This window comes from Mustela putorius, unplaced genomic scaffold, assembly GCF_011764305.1.
Source record: "Mustela putorius furo isolate JIRA1106 unplaced genomic scaffold, ASM1176430v1.1 tig00003909_pilon_pilon_pilon, whole genome shotgun sequence".
NCBI classification, from domain to species: Eukaryota; Metazoa; Chordata; class Mammalia; order Carnivora; family Mustelidae; genus Mustela; species Mustela putorius.
In genome coordinates this window covers 4,853,949-4,880,151 of record NW_025422057.1, presented here as the reverse complement: position 1 = coordinate 4,880,151, position 26,203 = coordinate 4,853,949, and the positions used below count along the sequence as shown (strand labels likewise).

Below are 26,203 nucleotides of genomic sequence, written 5' to 3'. Positions count from 1 at the left end.
TTTAAAAAAAAGAAAGGAAAAAAAAGTTATATTCATGAAACGTGAAGAAATGGGACTTCCAGAAACTGGGAGGTTCAGAATGGTGGGGACAAGATGGTCCTCTCAAGCCTGAAGGAGCCCAGACCCTCTGACGGCAAGAGCTGGTGGTATGGCGCTCTGCGCTGCGAGGAACCCGCGGTGTCAAGACGCGGTGAAGTGGGGTAAGGATTTTAATCAGAAAACAGGCCCGTGTGAGGATCTGGTGCTATTTCATTCAGGGCTATGGTAAACCTCATTGCCTAGCCCAGAAGCTGAGGCAGGACGTTCAAACCCACAGGTCAAAGCAGTTCTTTCCTGGAGGTCATCTCGGTCTTGATCGCATGGAATCTGTCTTCTCCCTGGCACTGAAGCATCTTTCAGGGTGTTCATATCGGAAATAGGAATTGCCCCCCTCACTCCCCCCTCCTTCGAGCCCTATCCAATTAAAATCTCCCTAATGCAGAATCCTTTAAGGCCCTGGGCGGGGGAGGGAGTGGGGAGAAGGTGTATTTATAGAGAATCTGATAGAAAACACAATCGTGTCACCTTAGGGTGAGTCGGATAAGATATTTACTCAAGACTAACATTTCTTTTAAAAACAATTACTTTTGATATGTATCTAAAGCATCTCATCTGTCTTTTAGGATAAAAACAGATTAAGCTTTTACTCGGTAATAAATTAGATGCCCAAACATTCTAGGCAGCTAATAGAGTATGTGTTTGCTTGCAAAAAACTTAAACAAAATTCTCTTGACAGAGAATCGCAAGTAAAGGTAATGTTTTCTTTGAAATGGAAAGACTCTAAGGGAGGAATTGGTCACTGGAGCTTTAAAGAAATACAAAGTGCGAGAGGCTTCTCCTTCCTAGAAATGTGAGTTTGGGCTCCGGCAGAGGACCCAGGAGGATCTGAGGCTGCAGATTAAAACAGAAAATGCAGGGCAGCTCTGAATGCTCCAGCGGGATGGAGACTTGATGACTTTAGGAAGGGGAACAGGTGCGCGGACCCAGGAAGGGCACCTTGGCCACTTTCTCTTCCCTGGGCACTGGTCCCATCTCAGAAATCTTTCTCTACTCTGGGCTTATTTTTATTTTGTCTTGCAGAGTATTAAAGTGTAACTCTTATTCCAGAATAGCTTTTTTCCTCCTAAAAAATAGCAGATGGTTTATTTAAGTAGTGGCTCTAAAGAGTATTTTAAATCTATTGGGCTGTTTATTAATAGGTAAGGCCCACAATGGTCATTCTCCTAAGAAGCAAAGACCAACCAGCAGAGGAGTCCTTAGCAACAAGGATGTGCCAGGAAGGGGCCCAGCAGCTTGTTTCTCAGCAGGAGTTCATGGAGTTCAGCTGGGATTCATGGTTAGCCTAGTATCCTCTCAAACCCATCCCAGTAGGAGGGGGTGGGAGAAGCTGGAAATGCTCTGACATCATCGTCGTTACGGGCTGAATGTTTGTGTTCCTCCCTCCCCACGCCGAACCACCAAATTCATCTGTTGATCTACCACCTAATAGTATTTGGAGATGGAACTTTGGGACGTGATTATGTTCATATTGGGTCATGAGTAGGCTTGGCGCCATGATGGGATTCCTGCTCTTCTACGAAGAAGAAGAGAGCTCGCTTAAGGCCCTTGGAGCACACGGTGAGAAGGTGCTGGCCCACAAGTCAAGACGAGAGCCCACACCAAGAACCGAATCTGCCTGCACCTTGATCTTGGACGTTCCAGCTTCTAGAACTGTGAGAAATAAATGTCTGCTGTTTAAGCCGCCCCATCTACAGTGCTTTATTATATATAGCAGCCCAAACTATGACAGCCATCAAAAGCAAGAACTTTGGAAGAAGATCCGGTTGGGCCAGGTATACCTCTCTGTGCCCTTGGGCAACTTGCTGATCTGTCTGATCCCCAACCTCCTTATCTGCAAAATGGGTATAATGAAGTCCCACCTGACAAGGCAGGGGACTTGCTGGACAGAGAGCAAGTTCGGAGTCACTTGTCCTGACTTGAGCACTGCCATCTTGTGGGAATAGTGGCAGTTGGGAAACGGATGGTTCCTGGCTGCGGACATGTGGGGGACATGTGGGAGACATGTGGGGGATGGTGCCATGCTTTCCTGGTTCGAAGTCAGCAAGCTTCAGTTCTTTTGATAAACATTCTTGAGCAGACCCTCGGCTGCGATCCAGTGGTTTCCACTAACGCTCAGTTCCTCAAGGGGGTTGCGGTCTCTGAGAAGGAATGACAGAGAAGCACTTCAGTTTCTCTACATAACCAGAAGGTTGGAAGTCAGGGGATGCTGGGTCATCGAGAGGGCATGAGAGTTGGCACCCAGAAAGCCTTCCTGGAGGAGATGGTTCCTCCATATGTGATCTATTCTTCTTGAGTAAACCACTTAATTTTCCCCAAGAAAAATAAGGGAAATTCAGGTCTTACTGTATGCATCAGCAAAGTATTCTGTATGTCAAAATTTATCAGCTTTCTAATAAGTCAGTTACCTGATTGGAAATCCTCTTTCAAACTAATACCCCAGAAAGTTCCCTCTTTCAGAGTTAACACAAAGCAACTCCTTGTGAGCTTCCATTTAGAGCTGAAATACATCCTCTTCTTTCTGACAGTCCAGCGTTTGTTTAATGGGACAACTGGGGAAAGGAGCAAAACCAGGCTCCTTGTAGCTTCTCCTGTACGGTGGCTCCTTCCGCTGGCTCCCCTGTTGCTCCAACCAGCGGGCTTCAGCAGCTGTGCCTGGCAGCCGGAGAGAGGACAGAGTGGGCCAGACCTGGTGGGCAGACTGCTCTGACCCTGGGCAGAGGCCAGCATGACTGACCAGCCAGTAGTGGACCCGTTTAGTCACTGACGTCTGGTCATGAGCCAAAGGACTGTAGGCTCTAGAAAATGCTTGTATTTTTGTGACATTATTCCTGTGGTGTTTTCAGATTCGGCCAGCGTGTTTCCAGATTGTTAAATGATGTTAAATAAATTCTTTGACTGCATGATTCCGCGTTGGGTTTCTCTTTCTCCTTTTTCTTTCTTTTTCCTCACAGATGTGGGAGGAGGCCATTGCTCTTGGTAAGGAACTTGCCGAACAGTATGAAAACGAGATGTTTGATTACGAACAGCTCAGTGAATTGCTGGTAAGCCCACTTTTCTTTATAGTTAAACGAACACGGGTGATCTGTGCTTGTTTTTTTTGGATTTCCCTTTCCATTCTAACTCAGAGATTCTCTCCAGGTCTTCTGCAGCTGTGGCCACGGTCCTCCATTTTGTCTAGGAGGATGGTCTTGATGTATTTGCTGGCTGATTCTGGCCCACAAGTACTCACTTATATTCCCAGCAGTGCTTTGGAAGCCAGACTCCACGATTTTTCTGAGCTTTTCTATGTCAGCAACTGCCGGCTCCATGTGTGCACTGCTCTTGGTGGCCCGAGAGACGCTGAGAGTCGCTGCTGGGTTAAAACTGACCCCGTCCATGAGGCGGGTGGGGGTGGGAGAGGAGCCTAGACCCTTCTGCCATTAATTTAGACCAGAATTCTGCCCTTTTAAATTCTTCTTTAATGTATCCCAGTATTTAATTGATACCAGTTTTTTAAATCCTGAAGACTAGCCATTTAACTATAAGAAAAGAACATTTCTGTGGCACCTCTTTGGTTATCAGAAACATGGATAAATCCTACTGGTTACTGAATTCGGCTCTTCTGGTCAGATTCTCTGCTAAACACTGGGGGTGAGTGACAGATTCTGTCAAGGCCACATGGCAAGGTGACCAGATGCCTGTGTCCCGGGCTGAGCCTCCCACATCCTCACACTCCCACCCAACTGGAATTGCCAAAGCTTGAAGAGCCCACCGGAAGATTCTAGAAGAAACTGAATGCTATTAAAACCTGACGTTTTCTTTCTGCCTTTCAGAAAAAGCAGGCTCAGTTTTATGAAAACATCGTGAAAGTGATAAGACCGAAACCAGACTACTTCGCTGTCGGCTACTATGGACAAGGATTCCCCACATTCCTTCGGGTAAATTTTGATTCTGTTGAATCTGAGCCAGGGTTGTTCCCTGGCTCGAGAGCCCCTTCCCATTCTGAGAAACGACTTGGACTTTGCATTTGTGGGTCAGAGTCTGAATCCGTGCTCTTAACAGCTCTGTGCTTGGCTTAGGGGGTGAAAGAAGGTCTGATAATATTTTCTTTGCATATAAACCTTCCATCTGCTTTCTCCTAAACATAACTGGGGATTTACGTGTGTTTTTTTCTTAATTGTGATAAAGTACAGATTACATAAAATTTACCATCTTACCAGTTTGAAGTGATGGTTCCGTACACTGCTGTGCGGTCATCCGTCTGCAAACTTTTTCATCTCTCCAAAGGGAAATTCCATAGCCAGTTAAACAGTAAGTCTGCATTACCCCACTTTCCAGCCCCTGGCAACACCCTGCTCCTTTATGTCTCTAGGAATTGGCCTGTTATCAGTAGCTCATAAAGTGAAATCATACAGTGCTCGTCCTTTTGTGTCTGGTCCGTCTCCCTCGGCTTGGTGTTTTCAGGTTATCCGTGTTGGAGCACGTGTCGCGTTCCCCTCCTTTTTATGGCTGAGTAATATTCCACCACACAGTTTTACCGTATTTTACTTGTCCGTCTGTCCTTCAGTGAACGCTTGGGTTGTTTTGGCTACTGTGAATGATATTGCCATGAACATGTATATTTTTAATTATATGAGCAATTGCAAGTGGATTTCCATGGCCGAGTTGCTGGGGACTCTGGGTCAGGCTCCCTCCCTTGGACAGGTGTGTGTCATTTGACACACGATTGAAGACACACTGTGACTGTCCACCGGATGCCCCTTCCCTGGCACTCACGAGGCCAGAGGAGAAGTTGTGTAAATAAATACTTCTTGACCTACTAATAGAATTGTTTGAAGTTTCTCATGGTGCCATTGACCAGTGGGTCATGATTTCTTATCACTCCTTACGATATTTTTTTTAAGACACACGGTTTTCTCTCATGCTGGGAGACCTTGCGTGATTCCTCTGGTTTCCGGGAAGGCGGTCTCTTGCCTGGAATACGGCTGTCTGGGGCAGTTAGATCTGGTCAGGAGGTTTTTCCCATCCCAGAGTGTGTCCCTTTGTCTCTAGTGGTTCTGATCACATGGAAGTCCCTGATAGGGTAAGATCCTCCTTGGTGCCACAAGGAGGAAGGACTTCTTGCTGAGGGCCTGATGTTGTTTATCAGACAACCAGTGAGCCTTGCAGGCCTGGTCTGCTCCGAAAAGTGACCTGTTGGTTTGTGCACTCTCTCGGGGTCCTGCGTGACTGGGGCATGGGCCCCGCCCTGTCACTGCTGGTCGGCCCTCTCTCCTTGAGCCAGGACACACCTAAGACAGCAGTCGGTCAGAAGCCCAGATTCTGGAGCAGTCTTCTTACCAAAGAATAACTAAAGGACATTTCATTATAAATTAAGTTATAAATGTTCCCCAAATCAGGGAAGATTTTTGAAATCAATTCTATTTTATATAAAAAACCCAGCTATAGTAGGAGCTTGGAGTCGATGTTGTTAAAGCCTTTAATTAATGTGTATGAATCTGTGGGTGCATTCCCATTTGTGTCTGTAAGAAACAGAGGGACCGACCCTAAACCACAGCTGACCTCTGTTGTGCCGAGGCGTTCCAGCACGTATGTGGCCCTCCAGGGATAGTGCTGTGGCTTAAGGCCACTGACTAGCTCTGCCCTGGCTTCCTGACTTGCTGGCGGTGGGGTGGGCACTTTGCAGTCCCCGAGCGAAGAAACGCCTGGTGTGTGCGGGGAGGGCACACACAATGTGTGCTCCAGGGACCGCACTGGGTCACCTCCCCCGTCCAAAGAACAAAATGCGAAGTGCGAATGAAGAGTTTAACGGGCTTGATTAATATTGAACTGATTACCCAGTTCCCCGCCGCACCTGAATAATTGCATGGGACTATAGCAATATATTTACGATGCTTCACAGATCACCTGTCAGGGGTCAGTCTGACAATGACATTAGCAGTTACAAAAAAGCAGGTGAAATGTTTGGCTGTTTAATGCCTCTGAGAATTGGCTGTCCCTTTTGCTTTGTTTTTCTTTGAGAGTTGGTCTCATTAGGTTGTTTCTTTGGTTTCATTTTTTGTTTGTTTGTTTGTTTGTTTGTTTTTTGCCTTCATGTTAATATTTATGGCTCTTACAAGCAATAAATATCTGACTGTATGTATCTTTCTCCCTTATTTTCATGTTTGAAGGGACTGCTTCAGAATGCACAATAATTGACATTTCTAGAAAATGTTAGTGCTGTTTTCATCTGTAATTCACTAGTGTTTTTCTGTTAAAGCCTTTATATACATTTTATTATTGTGTCTTTCTTCCAGTGCAGGGAGTAATAGATGCATGCAAGCTCGCAGTAGCCTGTTACACATTAAATCTTTCTGGATTTCTGAAATGTTTGGCTTTATATGGCCTTAAAAGATGCCCACACTGTGTTTGTATTTCTAATTAAGACTACATATTACTTTGGTTTCTGCTTGACATTATTTTTTCGGGAAAGAGAACATTTTTCTTCCATAATGGGTACTTTAAGACATACCTGAACACAAATTGAAAAAAAATATTCAATTCTTAAACTGTTCCTTCTTTAGTGATTTATAAGGACTCAGATAAGTCAGGGCCAAGGAAGGAAATAAACTGAGTGCCGTAGGATCTCTCTTTATCTTTTAAAAATTAATTAATTAGACAAACTTTAATTTGACTTTGCACGTAGTCTCCAGGAGATGAGGGAAAGAACGTGCAGCAGAATGCTCTCCTGTCTGGCTGGCTGTCTCTCCTCTCGGGCATCTGTCTGCTGGCTGTCTCTCTTCTCGGGCATCCGGCCGGGGTCATGACAGAGGATAAGGCCGCACCTGACTTGCAGCCAGCCAGCCTAGGGTCTCCGGCTCAGGGTCCCCTGGTTGAAATAACAGATCCTGTGAGGGAAAGCGTCAGCCCCAGCCTTCCATTTCTCGGGTCCTGTGGCATCTTTTCCTTGTTACAGTTTTCCTTCAGGATCAGACAGGTGGGCCGGGCAGGGTGTTGGGAGACAGGAGGTATAGGCTCGGGGGGCGTCACACTACCCATTGCCACCTTTCCGTGACTCAGTTGACAACTCAGGACACACCATTGACTTTTGAAGGTACAGAGACCTGCTACATCTTAGAAGCAGAAAATTCCCTAGAGCTACATTTCCTGAGGGACCGTGTCACACCCAGACAGAAATGGCCTCGACAGGGCAGCCTGTGTGAGGAAGAACGCTCGCCTGCCTAACACCCACCCCAGGGACACCTCGCCCTCAAAAAGCACCCCCACTTGGGCTCTCTCCAGCTCGGAATTTATGGAGGTGATGGAGTGTCATGGGAGATGGACAAAAGCCAGCTGTTCGAAGGAGATCTCTGACACTCTGCCCCCCACTCATCAGTGGGTAATTCTTCACACGAGGCGGCCGTGCGGCGAGGGAAGTGCTGCCATCGCCCTCTGGTTTCTCACCACCAGAGAGGCCGCCGGTCCTCACCCCTCTCTCCTCTGCTCTCGACCCCATTCCCTGGTTCGGCTCTGCCCTGGCTGCGTCCTCTGAGACGCCGCAGAAGGTCGTGCTCGGGCTCCGAGCGGTGAGCCCCTCCTCGGACTCACGGAGTCTCACTTCCTCTCGGGAGACGAAGGCTAGCGCATCGGGGCCTACCCGCAAAGACCCACTTGCCCTCGTGCCTTGACCCTTTCCGCCCGCCTCACGCCCCCCCGAAGGCGGGCCCCGATGGCCCCCTCGGTCCCCCGTGGTTCTAGCCGAGCGCCGCTGTCGCACGGAAGCGCAGCCGCGGCCGTCGGGCATGTGGCCTTCGGTGCTGCTTCGACACCGGCGACTGCTGTGCGCGGCCGGCGCGGTGCTGATTAACAAGGCTGGTGCACTTCCAAGCTGTTCTTCAATCAGTGGCTTAAAAAAAGGAAAAAGAAAGCATCTTTCGAAGATCAGTGCGTTGGCGCGTGCGTGGGTCCTGGCCTTCCCCGCTGGTATTTGATGAATGTCATTGTTTCCAGGGGAAAGTTTTCATTTACCGAGGGAAGGAGTACGAGCGCCGGGAAGATTTCGAAGCGCGGCTGTTAACCCAGTTCCCCAACGCCGAGAAAATGAAGACCACGTCCCCACCAGGCGACGACATTAAGAACTCTCCTGGCCAGTGTATCCTTTCCGACAAGCCTGCGGAATGGGACGCGGCCCCCGCGCCGTGCGCCTGGGTGGCTGGGTGGGCCTGGGGGCCCCGTCGCGGCCGACGCGCACCCCGTCCGCTGGTCCTTAACCCCCTTTGCCCTCAGATATCCAGTGCTTCACCGTAAAGCCCAAACTCGATCTGCCCCCGAAATTTCACAGGCCTGTGTCGGAGCAGATTGTAAGGTAAGCACCCCGTGTCTGCCACCCGCCGGGAGGCCGGAGAAGGGCTGGGCGCTAAGAATTTCACCCTCCAGACGTGGATTGTAGCCTTTGATTCGCTTTCCAGATGCTCTTTCTCTTGACTTAGAAGAGCAAGGGAAGCAAATTCTTTCTAGCATCCGAACAGTGAGGGGAGAGGTTAGTGTGTGTTGCCGGTGGGTACAAGACGTTCCTTTCCTGACGTGGGGAGACGAGGAAAACTCGGGAGGACCGAAGGGAAACTCTGGTCTCCTTATGCCCTGCCAGGGGGCTGGGGGTGGGGGCGGTGGTCCCCGCAGAGCTTAGTGGGGCTCCAGCCCAGTCCCAACCCAGCACTTCCGAGTCCACACGCCTGGGGAGGGCCAGAGTGTTTGCGTGCTGTAAGGCAGGACAAGGGATTGGGGCATTTGCTTTTCTGGGTGGAGAAGCCCCAGATCCCTGCAACCCCACAATTATGTAATGTGGGATGATGGGGCTGATGGTTAGACCCACTCGCCGGCTGTCCGAATTTGAGGGTTTATGCCTCTCTGGTGAGTTGCCCCTGACCTAGCAGTGCTGTAGAGACCCCCTGCTTGAGATGTTCCATTGATGTTCCGACTTTTCTTTCTATGCAATCCATGTTCTGGTTAAGAAATTAACCTCTTTGGTGGCCTGATAATGCTCAGAATCTGCTCAGTTCGTATCCTGAAGTGTGGGGGGCTGTGTTCTTCCTCCACATTCCCTCTCCTTTCTTTAACCTTGTATCTCAGCCATGGCGGCAGGTCAGCCAGGACTCCGTTTACCGATGTTTATCAGTTTATGGATGAACGATGGCTGCCACAAGTTTTGCAGCAGTGTATTTCGGAGAGAGGCATTAAAGCCAATAGTGAATCATAGCTGATGCTCGGCTGTTCGCTGGGACGTGGGGAGGTGGCCGACGTCTCAGTGCTGACGAGGGATGTCTGCCTCTGGCACACGTGTGCCACCCAGCCCTTCCCCAGGGAAAGAAAGGACACACTTGTCGTGCATGCTGTCCTTTTGGTTGCAGACTCTACCTTTGGTAGAGCTGAAACGAAGGCATATAAGGTCTTTTTAAAAATAAGAAACATGTTTGTGGAGCATAAGAAATAACACAGAGGACATGGCGAGATGCAGAGGAGAAGGGAGTTGGGGGAAACTGGAGGGGGAGATGAACCATGAGAGACTGTGGACTCTGAAAAACAATCTAAGGGTTTTGGAGGGGAGGGGGGTGAGGGGTTCGGGGAGCCTGGTGGTGGGTATTATGGAGGGCACGGATTGCATGGAACACTGGGTGTGATGCATAAACAATGAATTCTGGTACACTGAAAAGAAATTAAAAAAAAAAGAAATAAAAAAATAAATATATCAATGAGTAGCTCATCTAATCCATGGGAAGTGTTATAGAATGAAAAATAATTCTTAGGAAAAGGATTATAAGTAAAGCTGGATTCTTTACAGTAAAAAAAATTAGAAACATAATTTTTAAAAAAATTAATAAAAATCATTAAATCATTTCAATAACATAATCGTTGAATCACTCAGTCAAACTAACAGAGTCAATGGGATTTTGAAGGGGGAAACACCGGAGTGGGGGACCCAGGCCCGTTTCCGCTCTGCCCGCTTCACCTTTTCTCCGCGTGTGCCCGCCTCCCTCCTACTCAGCATCTCCTCTCCCCTGAGGGTTTGCAGGGACAGGGAAGAGGCAAAAACTCAAGGCAATTTTTCCACCTGCCGACATCTCTCTTCCGAGGCTGGCGGGGAGAGAGAGCCACAGCGACCGCTCGGGGTCAGGGTTGGGGGCGCTCGCAGGGCTGCAGGGACCCCACGTCTTAAAAGCATATCGGCTGCTTTGGGGGTTATTAAATGTCTAACGCTTTATCTGTCTCTATAGTTTTTACAGGGTGAATGAAGTCCAGCGGTTTGAATATTCTCGGCCGATACGCAAGGGAGAGAAAAACCCAGACAATGAATTCGCGGTAAAGAAAACAACCAAAAAACCCCCAAAGGGCTCCCTCCACCACCACCGCCCCTGCCTGTGGAAAATGGCCTCAGAGGCCACCACGGGGCAGTATTAGATGCCTTTGTGCCTTGTGTGCAGAAATCCGAATTCCAGATCCTAAGCCCTTCAACTGTAGCGAAAGGATGACCATCTTACGGACGATGTCGTTAAGGCCTTACGTACGTTGCTAGCAGAGGGGACGAGTGCTGGGAGTCTGCTGCTTATGCTCCTGCATCCTCGCTTCCCTCCTCGGCTTCTCTGAGTTGTCTCCCTCTGGGCCCTGGACCCCCGAGCACCCTGCTGGTGTCTCTAATACGAATAGGCAAAGGGGCCTGAGCACTCTGGCTTCTGCTGATGGCAAGCAGTTGGAGGTGAGCGGAGCAGAGACCCGGACAGACACTCCTATTCAGCACCTGAGTTTTCCTGAGTCTTGAGGCCCAGGGGCTCCTGGGTGCCACAGAGTCGTGGACCCGGTCATTCTCTGTGACGGAGCCACCCTGTGCCTCGGAGGACATCGAGCGGTCCCCTGTCCCTCTGCCCATTAGATAACGTAGAACCTCCCCAGCTGTGACAACCAACCAAAAAGGTCATCACACCTTGTCCCCTGCAGTAGTCATAGAACTAGTAACAGAAATTTTTGCAGCTTTTAAAAAAATACGCATGCACTTGGTTTAATGGTTTCCATTTGCAAAGAATATTCTTTGCAATAAAGCGGAGTTCTTTAACACGTCAACATTTCCCTCCTTCTGGCCTGCAAACTTCCTCGGGAGTCGCGAGGTGGGCCCTTATTTCCATGACCCATTCGCTGCAGGGACTTCCAAGGAGGGCCAGCAGCTCTGCTGGGGACTGCGTCCCCTTGCCTGTCATTCGGAGGTGTCTAGGGGCGCAGAAGGTCAAAGGTGACCTGACCCAGAGTGAAGTTTGGGGCACTGCCAGCCGCGATGCTTCTATCCAGCCTCCCCCTAAAGCCCTCCCTTTCCTGCGGTCTTCCCATGAGAATCTCTAGTCACAGGCCCTTCCTGCCCGAGCCGTGGCCTGGTGTCGACGACGAGCTCGTCTTCCGAGAACCCCAGTCATTCCCGCTTCCCACACTGCTGATCTCAAAACGAAGACCCAATTTCTTGGTTGGTGCCAGCGTCCCAGGATCCTGCACTCAGTAACTGGTCACTGCGCTGTTGTCTCTAATAGTGAGGGAGGGGACAAGACATCAGCCCCAAGGGGGCGGCTTTCTGAGCCATCTCTGGTGGGGCCCTTGTGGCCACAACATGACCGTTTATGTACATCTCTGGACTGTGGGACTTACAGGCAGTTCCTGAATTTCCCCCACACGTCTCGCCTCCAGCGGCTGCGCCGTATACGGTCATACCGTAGAGAAAGAGACGCACGGACGTCAGGCAAATTGCTGACAGGGGTGCAGCCAATTGGGGGACAGCCAAGAATAACCGAGACCCCTGACATCTGGGGCTTCACTAAGCCTCGTGCTTCTTCCAAATGGCCCTGAAATCCCCTAATGGCCCCGTTAGGCCCTCGCACTTGGATGAGGCTTTCTGAAGCCACGGGATTTAGTCCTTCACACGCCTGACAAAGCCTAAAGCTTCCAGATAAGCGTGGGGCTTTTTGCAGCAGTGAGAAGCGGGGCTCGGCCCCGTTTCGGGAGGCCTGGCTCTGCGGGCGGGACGCTGGGCAGGCCCCCTGCCAGGCTAAGCGCTCTCCGTGGCTGCACAACAGGGGATGAAACCCTGGGCCCCAAGAGCGGCCGAGGAGGTGGGAGACAGAGAGCTCTGGGTTAGCCCATGCCAGTTGTCCAGAGAGCCCTTGGTGGAGCCCAGGGCCCCAGCGGGCTGTGTCAGCCTCTGGGGAGACCCTGCAGGTGCTCTGAAATGTCACACTGCTGTTGCCTTGGGCAAGCGCCCAGGGGAGCCTTCTCCTAGGTCCCCTTCCTTCTCCCCTCTAGAGCCTCACAGGTGGGGGAACGATGCTTATCTAAGATCCAGTGCAGCCCCCTGGACTGGCTGATGTCAGCCCACTGTGGCTGGACCCCTCCCAACACACCTGCATGGCCCAGTTATGACCCAGGACAGGGAGAGGGTGGCCGGAAGCAGACCATGGGCTCCCAGATGGGCGAAAGGTCCCCGCTGGTTAGCTCACTGCGGGTTTCTGCAGCCTGGGAGAGGCACAGGGGGGTGATGCTCGTTGGCTTGCAGCAGTTTCCTGCCACACATAATGTACTGTTCTATGAAGACTCTGGATTATCAAATGGTATCTTATGGAAAATACGCATCTACATCTGCCTTTCCAGTGCTTAGTGAGAAGTCTTGAACAACAGTTACTGAAAGGTTTAAGTTACCGTCTCCAGGGGGTGGGTGATTTGTCCACATCTTTATTTTCTGATGTGAATAGAGATCAGTTGTGCAGGAAACACACTGAAGCCCAGCGTACTGACTGGTCTGCATCTGGCGTGAGCGGTCACTTACATGAAACCCGGATTTCCTTAGCACCCTTCCTGTGGGTTTCTGTTGAACCCGAAGTCAGGCCAACATGGGAGCCTCTTCAAAAATCCCTTTGCTCAGAGGGAACGTCCCTTGTTCTGGCGTACAGAGTCCTCCCTGGCTCTCCAGCTGGGGTTTCTTGCCAAATGCCAGGGAGGCCGACGCCACCGGCCAGCCAAAGCAGGGGACATTGCTGTGCCTCGTGTGACTGTCCGACTCACAGGCGAAAAGGCACGCAAAAGGGCCACGTGCGATTCCTTGCAGGGAGACCCGTCCCCTGGGAGGACGTGCCTCACAAAGAGTGGTCAGTCCCCATGAGGGCCGACACTGTCCACCTGCTGACATCCTTGTGACCAGTACCGTGTGTGTTTCCTTTGCAGAACATGTGGATCGAGAGAACCATATACACCACGGCGTACAAGTTACCTGGAATTTTAAGGTGGTTTGAGGTCAAATCTGTCTTCATGGTAAGGATACCCCCCCTCCCAGGAGGGATTGTGCGTTGCCCTCTGTTACAGGGTGTGGTGGGCACATGGAGACCCCAGGCCAGATGAGGCTGAGCCCGTCGTCACCCTGCACATTCCCCGGGCCATCGACTGTGCAGGTCCACAAACATTGTTGTAGAAATGCTGTGTAATCACGACCAGTGCTAGCTGACGAGAAAACCAGCATTAAGATTTTCTTTCTTCTTACAAAATATTTAAATCTAGTCATTGCTGTGCTGTTTTGACAGCTCTTTCTGTTAACTAAATGAAAAGTTTAAGACAAGTTCCAATTTACATACACTTTTTAAGATCTTTCTTCCTGATGGTTTTATTGCCATTTACATGACAAACGACTTGATTAATAGCAATTGCTTATTTCAAGTAAAAATAGCTTGAGAATATACCCCTCACTGGCACTTTTTTAAAGAAATAATGACTCGCATCTCATTAGCTAAACTTTGCTTTGCCTCAGTGGTGAGCCCTGGGACAGTTCCATCTCCGTGAACCAGAGTTGGGCGGCAGATTCTTACTGAATACACAGAAGTATCAGAGAGTGGGATAAAGAGATCTGATTGAAATATGTATTTTAATTCACGTATCTCAATGCCTTTTGTGTTCAGCCAGCAGGATCTTATCCAGAGGGCTGGTGGCCCCCCCTGGAGTTTATAGTGAGTCTCCTCAAAACTCCCTGCTCAGTTCAACCTGGCTGGAACCTCTCTTCCCAGCCCTGTTTCTGTTTCCTCTCTTTTTCTGTCATCCATGCCCATCTGAGCTCAGGGCCACATCTGCCCCCCCCCCCATCCCAGGTGCCCCCTCCTGCTTCTCTGAAGCCCTGGGTCTCTCTACCTGTCCCTGCCCTGGGCACTTGGATTTTGTGCCCAGGGAGTGCCCACTCTGTGCCCCCCCCAACACCCAGGCAGCCCAGATGCCTGGAGGGCTCAGAAGGTATGTGGCAGTGGCAAGTTTTTGCTGGCACCATATAGAGCTGGTGATGTAGCACGTGAGAGGGCGGAGTAGGGGACACTTGGTGTAAATAGGCACTAAGCTTCCTAATGAGCCTCTTCCCAAAGCCCTCAGTAATCCGGGATTTTGTGAGCCAGCCAGATTTCGAGAGGAAGGAGCTTAAGAGCTCAAGGTGGAGAGGGTGAGTCCTGACTTTCTGTAAAGATGTGGTTCTGCCACCGGCGCTGTTTGCCATTTTTAACAAACTAAGAGGCCGGAAGCCGAGTAATCCCAGAGCACAAAACGAAGAGCCGCTCTTGATACCCATCCCACCGCCCTTGCCTTGTGCATGCCCCCCGGGACAATCCGCTGGGGATGTCCAGGGGGTGGCGCCAGCTCTCCCGCTGAATGAATAGAGGAAACTATTCTTGCTTGAGGCAAACGGGGTCAGGGTCAGGGTCAGCGGTCAGTCAGAACAGAGTCCTGCCCTGGGGTGTGCCATTGGCGAAGGCGTGTGCCTGGGATGCTGCGTTCCAGGCTCTGAGCCCGCCAGGGCCCACGTGGGCCCACCTGGGAGCCACAGTCCTGCTTGGACTACACGCAGTGAGGACGAAGGGCCGACCGGAAGCCACCTTTCTGTACGGGACAGCCTGTCCCTCAGCTCCCAGGCTGCACGGGACAAGTGCAGTGGGTGTTTTCCTCCTCTGTGACTTCCAAGTGTCGCTCTGCAATGTGGGACCTGCCGTGAGAAGAGCTGTCTGTTCTCAGGTCCCTGTTCCCCGTGCTCTCTTTGTCCCTTGCTACAGATACCCTGGGCTTCCAGGCACGGGTAGGGATGCCTCCTACCTCCTTCAGGAGGACCAAAATGCTCCTGTGTTGAGGTGACCCCTGGATGTGGCTTTGTGGCCAGCTGAGCATCTCTTAGAGGAGACCTGGAGGGCAGGGGCTGCTGTTGTTTTAAACCCAGCCATGTTTTCGTGGCACCTTAGGGCTGAGCCAGAGAGACATGCTCTGCTGGGCCTTGCAGGGAGCTGTTGGGTCCCCAGACAAAGGAGGGCAGTTGCAGGATGGACAGTGGTCCCCTGCCTCCTGCACGAAGTTCCCGCTGACCGGTGGTCGGTGTTCTGATGGACAGGATGGACAGTGGTCCCCTGCCTCCTGCACGAAGTGTCCCGCTGACCGGTGGTCGGTGTTCTGATGGACAGGATGGACAGTGGTCCCCTGCCTCCTGCACGAAGTTCCCGCTGACCGGTGGTCGGTGTTCTGATGAGGCCTGTGAGGTACCATTGGAAGTGGTGACGTGCTCCCCCTGGGGCAGCAGAGCTCTTCCTTCCTAAGAGAGTACATGGTCTACTCTGGAGATCAGGGCAGGGCCCAACCCCCTTCCCTGACCAAACAGTTACCAGAGGATTACAAAGTGCCAAGGCCTCCTGCCTCAGGGACAGTGACAGATGGCTCAGAATTCCTTAAAATCTTACCCTTCTTTTTGTAAGATTTTATTTATTTGACGGAGCTAGCAAACACAAGCAGGGTGGAGGTGAGGGGAATGGCAGAGGGGGAGGGAGAAGCAGACTCCCCACCGAGCAAGGGAGCCTGATGCGGGACTCGATCCCAGCACCCTGGGATCCTCACCCGAACCGAAGGCAGATGGTTCACCGACTGAGCCCAAAATCTCACCCATTTTAAAAGAAGCAGACCACATGTGTATGCGCACATACTTACACATGTGCACGTGTGTACAGGCACACAACACACACATACACACACACACACACTCGTGCACACACACATACCCCCTCAGAGCCAGCCCGCCTTGTATTATCGCTTCGGAATTTGTGTGCGAGGCCCATGCCTACTGGCAATGCACAGTGATGCAGAGATACCCAGCTGCTCTTGTTGGGTGATAACAGACAACCCCGAAACCGCCCCCACCCCGGGAAGAAAGGTGTGATGGAGGAATAGGAAGCCTGGCCCCCCTTGGGAGTGCTCGTCCTCTGGCAGGACCTCACGGGCCAGAGACACAGCAGAAGACCCTGGCGGGGTGGACACAGCAGCTGGCCTGGGGTCCCATCTTCTTCCTTCCCCGCAGGTGGAGATCAGCCCCCTGGAGAACGCCATCGAGACCATGCAGCTGACCAATGACAAGATGAACAGCATGGTGCAGCAGCACCTTGATGACCCCAGCCTCCCCATCAACCCCCTCTCCATGCTCCTGAATGGCATCGTGGACCCTGCCGTCATGGGAGGCTTCGCGAATTATGAGAAGGCATGTGACATGCCTGAGGTCCAGCCCTGTCCCGGGACAGATGTCTCCAGAAATATACCTCCCAGCCCAGAAGCTGTGCTGGTCTCTCTGGCCAACCTCAGCCGTGACTGAGCCAAGGCTGGGGACCCCCTAGAGGTGACCCCTGCTGGCTGCGGAAGGTCAAGGCCCGACCCCGGGCATGACTCCCCTGGGTGTTGTCCTCCCAGGCTGGGCTGACGGAGCTCTGCGGGGCTGCCCTCGGGGGGCTCTCAAGAGTCCTAGGATCACGAAAGGCCAAGAGACACGGTTTTAGTGAGAGACGAAAGGCTTAGAATGTGTGGGATAGGTAGGCATGGCGGGTACACAGCAGAAGGCCAGCCGGGCTCGCTGGAAAGCCTCTCAGTGGGAATGGGCAGAAGTTGAAGGATGTGGGGTGTGGTCTAGACCAGTGGTCGGCCCTACGGTCTGCTCTCTGTGTTTGACATCAAGTTCGGACTTGGCCGCGGCCATTCACCACTTAGTGTCTGTGACTGTTTTCCTGATGGAAAGGGGCGGCATTGAGGCCCTTCTCAGAAAAGTTTGCTGAGCCCTTGTCCAGACAGAGTAAGAACTGAGGCAGAGAGCAGGCCGCGAGGAGTCATTGCCCTGGACCTAGAGACGGCTCTTGGTTGTAAGCAGCCGGAGGTGGAGGACCAGCCCGGGGTGGGGGGCAGGGCGGGAGTTAGGGCGCTGGGGAGCTGCCTCCCAGCCGGCTGAGCATCCAGGTCAGCTTGGGTTCCGAGGACAGAGATGCCACCCGAAATGCCCCTCCTGGCTGCCCCGTTCAACGTCTCAACATCTGTGGTGTTGGGCCCAAGCAGACGTTTAGCCCGGAGTGCTGGGGAGGGTCCGTCCCCGGCGGTGCGTCTGTTTGACACACACAGGGTGGGCCTGGCTCTCTCCCCGGCTCTGGTGCACAGCCAGGGTGCAGAGTTGGGACCGGGAAGCGGTGTACCGAGTGGCCCTTCCTGTCCCCACCAGGCCTTCTTCACAGATCGGTACCTGCAGGAGCACCCAGAGGCCCATGAGAAGATCGAGAAGCTCAAGGACCTCATCGCATGGCAGGTAAGTGTGGGGTGGCCGCCCTGCAGGCCAGACCCACGTCCTCCTGGGCCACCTCAGCACACACACCAGCCAGCACAGAGGCCTGGGACATGCGCCACAGTGCGCGGAGCCACATGTGTCCCCAGATAACCCACCCCCAGATATATTAACTAGACTCCTAGGCTACATCATGAGGTTGAACACACAGAGCATTCTCACTTACCAGTGAGCCTGGTCTGTCTCTACTGGAAGACTCTATCTGGTATAGACAGAACTTCAGAGGAAAGCTGAGAGCTGTGATGTGTTCGAGAGCTTGGCTCCTGCCTGTCCCGGGAAGGGCACTCGGGCCGGTGCTGCCCGTGTGGGAGGTGACAGCGGGCCACTGTAGAGCGCCCGCCGCTCACGTTCTCCCTGGTGGTAGCCAGGGCTGGGGGCGTCCACATCGTGTTTTCCCAGCTGTAATTCTGCATATAATGGTGCTTCTGTGCTCGTGCTCCTGAGGTCTCTGAGTCTCACCTTAGAGGGGCCTGCTGTTAGGACGACGTCACGGTAATAAACAGAACATACAAGGTAACACATTGACCAGTTTGACGTCACGGTAATAAGCAGAACATACAAGGTAACACCGTGACCAGTTTGCAGTACAGTCGGGCGACATTAAGCACATTCACACTGCTGTGCGACCATCCCCTCTGTCCGTCTCCCGAACTTTGCCACCTTGCCAAAAACCTCTGCACTGATTCTCCATTCTCCGCCCCTGCAAACCACTCTTCCTCTGTCTGTCTCCATGAACTTGATGGTTCCAGGTGCTTCACATTTGCAGACTCATACGGTAAAGTCATACGGCTCTGGGGACTGGCTTGTTTCACTGAGTACAGTCTTCGGGGTTCATCCGTGTTGTAGCCTGAGTCAGAATCTCCGTCCTTGTGGGGCTGAATAACACTCCCTTGCGTGGACAGGCCACATTCGGTTCTTCCGTTCATCCGCCTGTGGACACTCAGGCTCCTTCTGCTATTTGGCCGTGAACATGGCCACACACGAGTCTGTTCATTTTCCTGCTTTCTGTTCTTTGGGGTGTATTCCCAGAAGTGGCATTTCTGGATCAAACCATGATTCTACTTGTCAATCTTTCGAGGAACCACGTTCCTCTCACCCCCTTGTCAACACTTGTCAGTTTCTAGTTTCTTTTTGTTTTGTTTTTCACAATGGCTGTCCTCATGGGTGTGACTTGGCCACAAATCACTAGACATTTGTTTGCAGTAGAATTACCCTGTGATAATGAACCCGGGGGGGGGCTGGCTCCGGCGACCTGACAGGCCAAGGACGGTTCTCTGCGTGGAATATAAGCCTCATGTGGACGGTCTCCCTCTGTTTCCAAAAAGAGAGTTTAAAAGTCTGAGTGATTCCATTTTAGATGTAGAAACCAAAAGGTACAAAATTCAAACTGCATTGAAGGCTATAACATCATTGCCACACAAAAACTAGTTTGGTCTGCAAAAGTTGTATTGATTTTTTTTTTTTTGTAAGCTTTTACAGCAAATTGGATTTTAAGAGTTTCAAGTCCTACAGAGGAAAATAATTTGTTCCCCAGAGAGAACTTTATGTCAGCACTATGTCATCACCCCTAATAACTATATTAAAGGATGAATTTTAAAGCAGTTCACAGGAAAGCCGAAAGAAAGAATCCATTTTCTAGCAACTTCATTAAATCAAAGGGTGATGGAAAATGCATATTCAAAACATTACCTGTGATTTCGCTTTCATTTGCAAATGTTTGGAAACCCATATTTTAGTATCACTGATTGAGTCATGCAGTCATTAAAAATAAGAAGTTTGGGGTTATCAGGATGCTGTCTTAATGTTTTCGTTTGTGAGTTTGTTTGGTTTGGTTTTTTTCTGGAAGCTCCATCAGGGCAGAGTGAGTCTTTCTCTGGGGAATCCCAAAGACTCACTGGCAGAGTTTCCATCACTGATAAGCAATAAGCACATCTTGGTACTGAAACTGGTTGTGAAGGCAGGTTGTTAAATCCCAGGCAGCTCTTGGCTCTGCTCTTGACATCCCCAAACCAGGACGATGCTGACCCGCTTCTCCCAGCTGGGAGCCAGTGGCTGCAGGCGTGTGGGGCCTTCCTCTATGTTTACAGCCGACGCCAGGTCAGAGTGGGCTCCAGCCCCTTCCTCAAAGGCACAGCTCTGCCCTTCCCCAGATGCAGCCGTTTCACTGAGCATCCCTGCCAAGGCCCGAAGATGAGTCCATACAGACCATACACCACTGCTGTGTTGTGCACCTACGTCTCTTTCGAGACGACAAAGACAAAAGACCGGACTCACGCCGCATCCCCAACTGATAAGGGGCTCAGCCGTTGCCCTGCAGGGGTGGTGCTCTTGGAGCACTGAGCTCTGCTCCCTGATGTGCCGTGCGCTGGTGGGCTCTGAGTGAGTGCAGGGGACACACAGGGGCAAACTTCACATGCAGCACTGCTGTTCAGAAGGGCGTCTCAGGAGAGCAGGCTGTGTGCTCATTTTGAACAACCCAAGGTGTTAACTTTGGGGATGTCTTCTCTCCTCTCCCCACTCTGGGTTCTGGGAGACTTTTAAGAAATGGAGATTCCTGAGATCTACTCCAGAGCAAACCAGGACTCCAGAGGTGGGGTTCAGGAACCAGCCCAGAGATGCTGATGCTCATCCAGCTTGGAACCCACCGAATTACAGGGTCCCCGGAGATCGCTTCAGGCCTCATTCCATGCCCCATGTTTGTATGTTAAGCACCCAGTATGTTAGAGTGTTTGCGCAGAGCATGTTTTTACGCAGAGCCGGGGCTTAGCCCCAGTCGGACACAGAACAGAGGCCAGAAGAAGAAGGTTGTATCTGACAGCGTCAGGGACCTGCAGAAGTGGTCAGTGCTTGTTCCCTCTAGATGTTGCCTGCCAAGCTGCCGCTCACACAGCCCCAGGGACCGAAACCAAACGGTCTTCACTTTAGTCCAGCCGGTAGCTTCTGGTAGGTCAGCGCGTCTGGCCCATTAAGGCTTTTAATCAAACCAACAAGAAGAAAACAACAACAAAATGCAGAGACATTTAGACTGCATTTTATGTATTTGAAAATGGTTGATTCTACACAAAAATGCTTGTAGGAACTCACGTAGCTGGGCTTTCACCTTGAGACAGCACCCCCATCCTCAACTCCGCACCCAGAGAGATCCAACACATCTGCCATCCCACCAAAAGTTGTCTCCAGCCTGCCTGTGCCATGCCCCGAGGCGGAACTCGGGAAGCATAAGGATTACTGTGAGCATTTTCTAGTGTGGAACCTGACCACACTGCGGCGAGCTCCGGGGAAGCTGCCATCTGTAGGAGTAATTCACGTGGAATGTCAGAACGTCTTCTCCATCGTGAAAGCTCACCTGTACACCCATCGTCCTCTTGGCGGTCACCGGCCAGAAGGGGACGCCTGGCCCGAACCCTGGTGGGGAGGCCCAACTGTCAGCGAAACAAGCTTTGAGCCCGTGCAGCCCCAGGGCAGGCTGGGTGGGCTGCCGGGCGGGCTGTGACATGGGGGCCCTGACTTCTTCTGTCTTTCCCCGGAGACCACAACAGGCAATAAATAGCGCCTGCTCCACATGGCAACCAAATACATTTTATGCATTGATTCATCTTGATAAGAGTTCTCAAATTTGTTCACATGAAATTCAATTGTGTACTTATTATCCTGCTTCCTAATAAATCTGCTTATTTAGGTAGGTGTTCTGTCATATTAGGGAAATCTGTTTTTAATCAGGATTTTGATTTAATTATAAATTATTAAGAGGAAGCCTCTTAGCTTGATTGCATTGAGGAATGTCTAACTCCTGGTCCACGCATTGGGGGAAAGCAGAGCCTGGGGAGAGAAGCCCTCCTGAGAGCCCTCCCCACCCCCCAACAGCAGTGATTCTAGAGGGCCTCCGGGGCTGGGGAATGAAAATGTCTCCCTGCGACGCTTTTAAAGGTCAGCTACATCTCTGCGCTTGGGAGTGAAGTGTTGGCACGGATATTTGTGACAGCAGTGTTGGCAGGGAAGCGATTATTTTTAGTTTTAAGGAAGAATAGATTTGGTTTTCCTTTCCAAATAAGAAGATCCTTCAGGACTATAGATCACATATAATTAGATTTTTTTTAAGTTTTAGAATAGGGTTCTCAATTGCCTACAAAGGCGATATTCTGAACTAAAGAAATCTTTGCGCTGTGCCATGACCCTTTGCTAATAGACCAAGTTACAGCTAAACAGATTCAAACTGCAGATCTTTCCAGATTCACGTGGAAGGCACAGATGAGTTTATTCTGGAGTTGGTCGGCCAATGGGAGTCAGGCATAGTCACCGAGTGGCCATTGTGTGCCCAGCACTGCACTGAACGTGTCCAATTTAAAACACAAAGGATTTTAATTTGAGCATTTTGGTCTTTGGGGGTAATGTGCCTGCTGATGACTTTGATTCACGGTTTGATTTGGAAACAAAACAGTTGCATTTTGCACACAGCGCCACTTTCTGCCTGGTGTGCACGCCTCTCTCTAGGCCATTAACCAGGAAATAAGGAGTGTTGACTGCTATGTTTTTCAGATTCCGTTTTTGGCTGAAGGGATCAGGATTCATGGAGACAAAGTCACTGAAGCACTGAGGCCATTTCATGAGAGAATGGAAGCCTGTTTCAAACAGCTGAAGGAGAAAGTGGAAAAGCAATATGGTGTCCGCACCATGGTAAGTGGGGAGCCCTGCAGAAGGGCAGGTGGGCGTCTTTGCGTCACATTGTCCAACTGTGTCGGGCTCACAGGCAGGGTGAGTAAGAGGTATACGTGATGCCTGCTGGGGAAGTAGGATTCGAAGGACCTCGGACCCTCGGAAGTCTGTCTGCCAGTAAGCCAGCAACCTCCTTTCAATAACTGGAAATGTCAGGGTGAGTAAGCCTTCATGAGTGTGCCTGATCACCGAGCGCCCTGCTCGCCTGCCTCGGACACAGTCTGTCCTCAGTGCGGTGGGGCCCCATGGGCCTCAACTTTGGCTGGTCGTGGAGGCCACTCCTACAGCCATACCCCACACACAGAGGGGTAGGGAACACACACGCAACAGTACTCGTGTCCTGAGGCAGAGCTGGGGCCTTTGTCCAGTCCAAAGTCAAAGTCGTTGGAGAGAGTTGCTGGGATTACTGAAATTGTCATCAAAGACTTTAAGTCTTAAAGGCGTGGTTACGGGTCTGAGCCAAGAAAGGTAAGCTGGACACAGTCAGGGGAGGAGGTGAGGAGAAAGGCCTGGAGACTGGAAATCGAATGGCAGGCCCGAGGCCGTGCAGACATAGCCGTGCCTGGGATGGAAGAGAATTCACAGGAGAAGCTGGAAAGGTGCCCAGCCTCCAAGAGCCTGGAATGGCAGTGTGGGGCAGGAAGCTTTGCTCTGGATGAAGGGCAGAACTGGGCTTTTGCTAGGAGTTTGTAGAAGTTTCAAGTTTGCGGCTGGGTTCAAGCTCATGATTAGAGTGGCTTGTGATAGGCAGTGATGCAGACTGGCCGGCAGTGAGAGCCTGTGGCAGGCTTGAGATGCTGTTGCGAGCCACGCGTCAAAGCCACCTGGGGGCAAGGCCGAGCCCCGGAAACCAGAACGCCACACAGTGGTCTCTAGGGGCCTTGGTGGGTCCGAACTTTGGCCATCCCTGGACTCTGGAGATGTCCGGCACAGCAGATGATGCAAGGCCTGCTTTCCGTGATTTTCAGGGAAGCAACAGTGTGACACAAAGAGGCAGCAAGGCTTCCGATCTAGAAGCCCAGCCCTTGGCATGAAGGGGGTGAGGGTGCACGTGGTCTCCACCTTCCTGCCAATGAAAGGCATGCTGCTCACATCGCACGGCACTCTTCTCTCCTTCCGAAAGGACCAGGTGTCTAATGTAGGGCACCATTTTGGGTTCTTTTTTGGCCCAATTCCATCCGTCTGCCAGCAGCTCTCTGTTGCTCTTCCTGTTGAACTCACTTCTTTTCCCCACACACGTGGCTCACTCAGCAGACACTCGTTCATACTCACCGTGTGCCAGGGACCTTTCCATGTGCTTCACAAGTACGAACTGGCTTCATCCACTTAACACTATGAATGAGGCACCGCAGTCATTGTCATTTGACAGATGGGGAGAAGGGGGACATGCGGTCACACAGTAACAGTGGCCACTGCAGCCACTGATGGAGTTTGAAGCCTGCTGGTCTGACTCCAAGTTTTTGCTTCTAGCCACCACTCAAGTGACACGGCAGAGGTTTCCTTTTTCTTGCTCATGTGGTCGGAGGCTGGTAAGAGGCTGAGAAGCCCCCAGAGCGGGGCTATTGGGCTCTGAGCCCACTCCATGCTGGCGCAGCCTACCCGCCCACGCCCGTGTGTCCCCAGCAGAGTGTGAACCTGACAAAGCCAAGAGAGTGCAACCTTTGGGCTCTGGTCTGAAAACTCAGTGCATGGGGACCCAGGGCAGCCAGCCCAGCAGGAGCTGGACAGGCTTCGGACTGGGATGCCCTCATGCCAGCCAGAACCCTTAAGGAGGGCTTGATGGCCTCAGGACTTGTGACTCATCGTGGTCGGAGTCGAGGGGCCAGAATTTCGTAGCTCCTCATCCTGCATCTCTTCCCAAGTCTAACACAGCTCTTAAGTCTTCTAAGAAACAAACACTTGTGAGATCTCAGAGTTTGCCTCCTAAGTGAAAGTCTTCCCTTTTACCGCTCATGTAATTTATATTTCAAAGTGACAGACACCTGTCTGGCTCACCACATGTCCTTCCTGTTCCGTTCTCTGCCGGGATGCGGCACGTCTGTGCGGGCTTGCTGCTGGGCCCAGGGGAGACGGAAGGCCAGGCCAGGAGGCAGGGTGTTGAGGGTGTCCCCCTCCTCATGGACAGGTTTCCCCTGTTCCTATGCAGCCATCTTTGGCCAGAGGTGAGCAGTGTCCTCCACATCGTGGGACTTGGTCATGTCCCCCAAACTGCCCGCCTCTCTGTGGGGGCAGCCAGCGCAGCCCCCCACCCCTGCCCAGCTAGGGGCTAGTCAGGCTTACTGGGATTGAGGAGTAGAATTAAGGATGTATTTCCTCCCCTTGGATGCTTTGTTGGTTGGAGCTGCCTTCCTGGGTCCTCTGTCCTGGGAGCCCGCTTCCCTCGAGCAGACAGAGACAGACAGATGCCCTTGTCAGGTTCTGAGAAATGCGGCAAATAAAAAGCAGTCTGGTATGAGCCTTTCCTGTCTTATCTACTCTGAAAACTTGCAAGCATCTCAGAATACTTGGAAAAGCAATATAGTACCATCCTGTTTAAAAAAAAAATGGATTTAAAAATAAAAACCCCATAGAAAAGACATAAACCATTTTGTCAATTTTTCTGATCCAGCCAAAGCCATAGATAGAAACAGAAGACTTGGACACCCTCTGACTTCTTAATCCATAGCCGGCTTCACCAGAGCCCGGCTCCCGCCCCGCTGGCCTTCTCCCTGCCTGTGCTGGGGCTCTAGGGGGCCACAGCTCCCTGGACAAAAGCTCACACACAGCCCAGCTTCTCCAGATGCAGAGGGAGTGAAGAGTGCAGACCCCGAGGTCCCTGAGGAAAGGGCCATGAGCACCTCCTGCATTCAGCACCAGCGTCTGGGTCTTCCAGAAAAGCAACGTGCCTGCTTCTTACCCTACCCAGTAAAACACTGGTCGCCTCAACGAAATCCAGCCCTGCCCACCCGCCCCTGATCTCTGGGCAGTAGGCAGGTGTGGGGGTCAAGGGGGGGGGCATTTGGGCACAGTTGGAAGAAAAGGACACACTGGGCAGGGTGGGGCTCGCTTCTTGTAAAAAGCAAAATGAGTGTTTGCTTCAGGCCGTGATAATGACAACAGCAGGGACAGCTACCCGAGGAGTGTGCCAAGGCCCCGGGATTCCGGCTGCTTCCTCCCATCTCGCCCTCACACCGTCCTCTCGAGGCGGGATGATTCATCCCTGCGTGCTCTGGAGAAAGCCGGCGCCCAGAGTGGTTCGTTCCTTCCACGCGTGGTGCCAGGTCACATCGTCGGTCCCAGAGCTAAAATTCTAGCCTAGTTGTCACTGCCCCACCCCCACCCCTGCCAGACCTGGTGCCAGGATACAGGGCCACCAGATGACTCATGTCATGATGCTGGGGCTACACCTGTCAGGGCTGGGAGAAACTCCGATTGCTTCAGAAGGGGGAAAAAGTCCCAGTTCTTCAATTTTTAGAGGCTCTACTCAGTCAAGACGGAATTGTGAGACAAATGGCCCAGTGGGCGCCCTGGAAGTACGGGACCCAACAGTGGCTTCTGTCCCTTTTGGCCAGAACCCTGCTCCTGCCACCTCCCTCCCCTTGTTCTACAGATAGATCCGCCAGAACTGCAGTTTGCTTCTCCAGAGACATCACCAGCCCTTTGTGGTCAGAGGGAGGATGTTCAAGGCTCTTCCTGGACTGAGGTGGTTCTTCCTGGCCGTCGCCCCCTCCTGGTCCATGGCTGGCTCTCTCCTCTGCCCTGCGCACCTAACAT

The 26,203-nt window shown here is 51.8% G+C and overlaps 1 protein-coding gene across 2 annotated transcripts in view; it reads left to right on the top strand.

Annotated features, from left to right (window-relative positions):
• Window positions 1–26,203, top strand: part of DOCK1 (dedicator of cytokinesis 1) — a 497,269-nt gene that overhangs the window by 456,831 nt on the left and 14,235 nt on the right. For both annotated transcript variants that reach the window (XM_045068856.1, XM_045068857.1), the window contains exons 39-47: window positions 3,051–3,140; window positions 3,912–4,016; window positions 8,068–8,209; window positions 8,344–8,422; window positions 10,329–10,413; window positions 13,306–13,392; window positions 16,442–16,618; window positions 17,618–17,701; window positions 22,274–22,411. In XM_045068856.1, coding sequence (XP_044924791.1) covers window positions 3,051–3,140; window positions 3,912–4,016; window positions 8,068–8,209; window positions 8,344–8,422; window positions 10,329–10,413; window positions 13,306–13,392; window positions 16,442–16,618; window positions 17,618–17,701; window positions 22,274–22,411 — 987 coding nt within the window. The remainder of the gene's footprint in view (window positions 1–3,050; window positions 3,141–3,911; window positions 4,017–8,067; window positions 8,210–8,343; window positions 8,423–10,328; window positions 10,414–13,305; window positions 13,393–16,441; window positions 16,619–17,617; window positions 17,702–22,273; window positions 22,412–26,203) is intronic.